The following is a 3,756-nucleotide window of genomic DNA, read 5'->3' on the forward strand; positions in this document are numbered from 1 at the left end:
AATGCAAAGATTATTTTAAACAACTGAAGATATCCATCCATCAAAAGTATTTCTGGTGTACCTATTATGCATCTAACACATAAATAATTTTCACACTAAAAAGCATTTTAAAAGTATTGATATGTTGGTGTCATAGACATATCAATAATTCATAATTAAAGAGAAAGGAGACCTCAGAAAATGATTCATGAAAATGAAACTATATTTCTACTAGGAAATATGTTCAAAATATGAATTAAATTGTAATAACTATTCTAACAGTAAGGGAAACCAAAATTTCAGGAGAAGATATTAGAGAAAAACATTGATAAATTCAAAATAACCACGTCAATGGTATGAAATTTTGCTTCCTTCCATAGTTTTACAGTGGTCTATCACTCTTATTTCTCAACATCAAAAGCCAGAGCTAAAAAAAATTTTAAGATCTCTCAGAACAAATAAAAACCAAAGCACAAGCGATTATCTCAGTTGTCCAGATTACCTTTCATTTAGTTCATGATTTCATTGTTTTAAGGTTTTCTCCAGAGTTATGACCTTCATTTTAAAAATTTCTTTAAACGTTTTCAGCCACCTCTTTTCTCACTTTTTTTGTATTCCCTTCACAACCCCCAAATTAATTTTAATTCACTCAGCCTTGCTTTTTATTTTGAAAAGCTACTTTATTTCAAAACTTAAGGTAAAAAATAGCATTACCTTTGGGAAATTCCTATTGTCAAGTGGCATAAATTAAATTCCTCAAAAATGAATCCTGAAGTAATGCCAGGTGTTGCTAGAACTGGTCTCTGTTATTCAGTTCAAACAACTATACTATAAGCACAGATCAGACCCATGCCTGGCCTCCTAAATTGACAAAAAAACAGGCCTCAAAAGGTTGACTTGCCATTGACAGACCATTTTCCCTTTGAGTGAATTCTTATGATCTGGACAACTCAGGAATAACATGAAACAATATTTAAATGATCCAACAAGTCAAAAAGCTAAATTCAAATTGTGAGTCAGGCTGGTTAGCATGAGGTGCTTATAACACCAAGGTCAAGGGTTTGGATCCCTATACTAGCCAGCTGCCAAAACAAAAACAAAATAAAACAAAAAACAAATTGTGAGGCAATAATATGAATAGAAATAAAGAAATATTAGAAAAGTCAAAATTCTTTGTAAAATAAAATTGACTTTATTATAGGATCCATCTGCTGCAGCAGCTTTCACAAACTTTTATGTGTATCAAAATCATCTGGATTGTTTATTAAAACTGCACTGGAAGCAAGTCTTGGACAACGGGCCTGTTTGGGGAAAACTGCATATGTAAAAAGCACCTTCATTCAGCCACCTCAGGTATGACCACACCTTGGTCTTACCTTTGCTGTTGCCTCACATCTACCTTTATATCACCTGTATTACCATATCTCTGGGTGCCAGTCCACTTCCCCATTGTTACAGAAAAAGGAATGAAAACAATCTTTGCTGTCACTTGCTCCCCACAGAAGGATTTATTTCTCTCTTTCATGGCATGTTGTCACCCTTTCCAGCATAAAGTAAAATGCTGGAAGGAATTAAGGTCATACTTGTCTATCAGAAGTATAATTTTTTTTATCCTCTATCTAGAAAGTAATATGAATGATTTATGTTTGTTGTTAATTCCTGAATCTTAGCCTTCATTTCCAAATAAAAATACCAAGCTATCACATATAACTGCTGGCTAAATTGTTTTTTTTTTTTTTTAAAGTAATGAAACACAAGAGGAAGAAACTCTGGCCCTCCTGCCAATCACACCTCTCCCTGCACTCAGCATTGTTTCTGGGTTAGTGCACTAGTGATTTCTTCACTTGAACACACATATGAGGGAACTGCAAAAAGTCTGTAGAAAGATTTGTATTATCTTCTAATTGTATTTTTCCACAAACTTTTTGAAGTGCCTGCATGTAGTTCACCTCGACTGTCACAACTCACCACCATCCTTTGCAAGTTGAGACCTGGTCGTTACGTGTTTAGAAGAACCCAGGAGCTGATTTGTCTTGTCTACAATTTTAAAGTCTGTGTGACTTTCTACCAAGACTTACTGGAGTCTGTTCCAATGTTGTATTATAGTTGGCATTTTTGTCACATTTTAGAAACTAATCATATTTGGTATACTAAAAATATGTTACATCTGTTAAAATTACTTTACACTGCACTGCAAGATGGTAACACTATGGTGAGAATTGTTTAGCAACACATTTCTTTCAATTCAGGGCTTGTGGGAAAAATAACTAAGTGTGCCATACATAGCTTAATTCTAAGCCAGAGCTGAGTGCTGAAATAAATTCTGAGTAGGAGTAAACTCTAGCATTTAAAAGATTGAAGTTTCAGACTAACGACTTTGAAAAAGACAAGAAATCTTGTACTAAACCAAAGAAAACAAACTGTCAAAACTTTAGGCTCTTACCAGAAATGGACTCCAGCAAATACAGGAAACACACATGATAGCCAGGAGCTGGATGACCATTTCGAAATGATGAGACCTGCCTTGCCTGTGCTGCTGGCTTTTATATTTAACTCTTAAAAGTGTAATTCCTGTGATGGCATTGCACAAGAAGGAAACACCAAGGGCTAAAATCCCCAGAAAAGAAAAAAGTAGAAGATAAAATTGATCTTCCCAGTCTTCGATGTGTTCTGTGTTGTAGAAGCACCAGGTCCTTGACGCCTGAATTTTATAATCTCGATGCCCAAGGATGGGCAGCAAAGCTATGAAAACAGCAAACAAGCACACACTACTCAACAGTATTTTCACATGTTTGGATGTGATTTTCGTAGAATGAAATATTGGTTTGGTGACTCCAATACACCGCTCAATGGCCATCACACTGCCTAGAAAAAGTGGGCAGAGACCAGAGAATACCATGCAGATACCAAAAATACTGCAAAGGACATTTGATTGGTCAAAGTGGATCCAGTCTTTATCAGCTGCATATACAAATACTGCTATAGCTCCATTGATGAGATGGCCAAAGAAGTCTGTGATTACCAGGCCACTAGCCAAAAGCAGAAACGATGCCTTGGACTTCTGTCTAAATCTCTGGTATGCCTTCATGAGAATAACAATGGCAAGGCTGTTTGATAAGATTCCCACTGTCATGAAGATTATTGAAAAAAATACTGAAAGCCGGTTTTCCGTCTGGCAGGTTGTGTTTGCAAGGAGCCCAGCTGCGGGAGACAATAGCTGTTTGGAATTGTTCATGGACATTGTTGTGGAGACAGAAGTAGGCCACTCAAGTCATCTCCCTCTCAAAACTGTGCAGGCTTGCAGTCCAGACATCTGTAGCATAAAGAGAGAGGAATTATAAACAGGCATTACTGCTCATCTGACATTTAAGACCCAAGTGCCCTTAAGTGGTGGGGTCGAATTTATCTGGCCTATCATAAGCGAGGTTACCTCATCCTGAAAGCAGCACACAGGGGTTCCACATTTCATTTTCAAGGTAAAGAAGCTGACAAAATTGAGACCCTTTGGTTAACCTCTATGGTCCCTCTGGAAATGGGCATTTAGGGTCCCTCCTAAATGTCCTCCTGACACATCACTGACACTTTAAAACTTTTAAGGTTTACGAAAACACTAACAAGATTAGATTTAAACCCAATAAAACTTTTAAAGCATAGCAGTCCATTTAAATAACTAGATAACTTTTTAAAGTTTCTGCTCTTTTCCCTGATGGGCTTTGTCCCCAAACTGCAGATTATTCCTTGGGTGAACTACCTGCTTGTCAGGAAGACATTAACAAT

At 36.7% G+C, this 3,756-nt stretch overlaps 1 protein-coding gene across 1 annotated transcript in view; it reads right to left on the reverse strand.

The window, feature by feature from the left end:
• PTGFR (prostaglandin F receptor (FP)) overlaps positions 1-3,286 on the reverse strand; it is a gene marked incomplete at its 3' end in the record, with an annotated part of 6,437 nt that extends 3,151 nt beyond the window's left edge. Inside the window, 1 exon segment of the mRNA XM_008593837.1 lies at positions 2,423-3,286. Within this exon segment, the coding sequence (XP_008592059.1) occupies positions 2,423-3,220 (798 nt within the window).
• Positions 3,287-3,756: the final 470 nt, after the last annotated feature.

Source organism: Galeopterus variegatus, unplaced genomic scaffold (genome assembly GCF_000696425.1).
Source record: "Galeopterus variegatus unplaced genomic scaffold, G_variegatus-3.0.2 Scaffold9722, whole genome shotgun sequence".
In the NCBI taxonomy this organism is placed as follows: domain Eukaryota; kingdom Metazoa; phylum Chordata; class Mammalia; order Dermoptera; family Cynocephalidae; genus Galeopterus; species Galeopterus variegatus.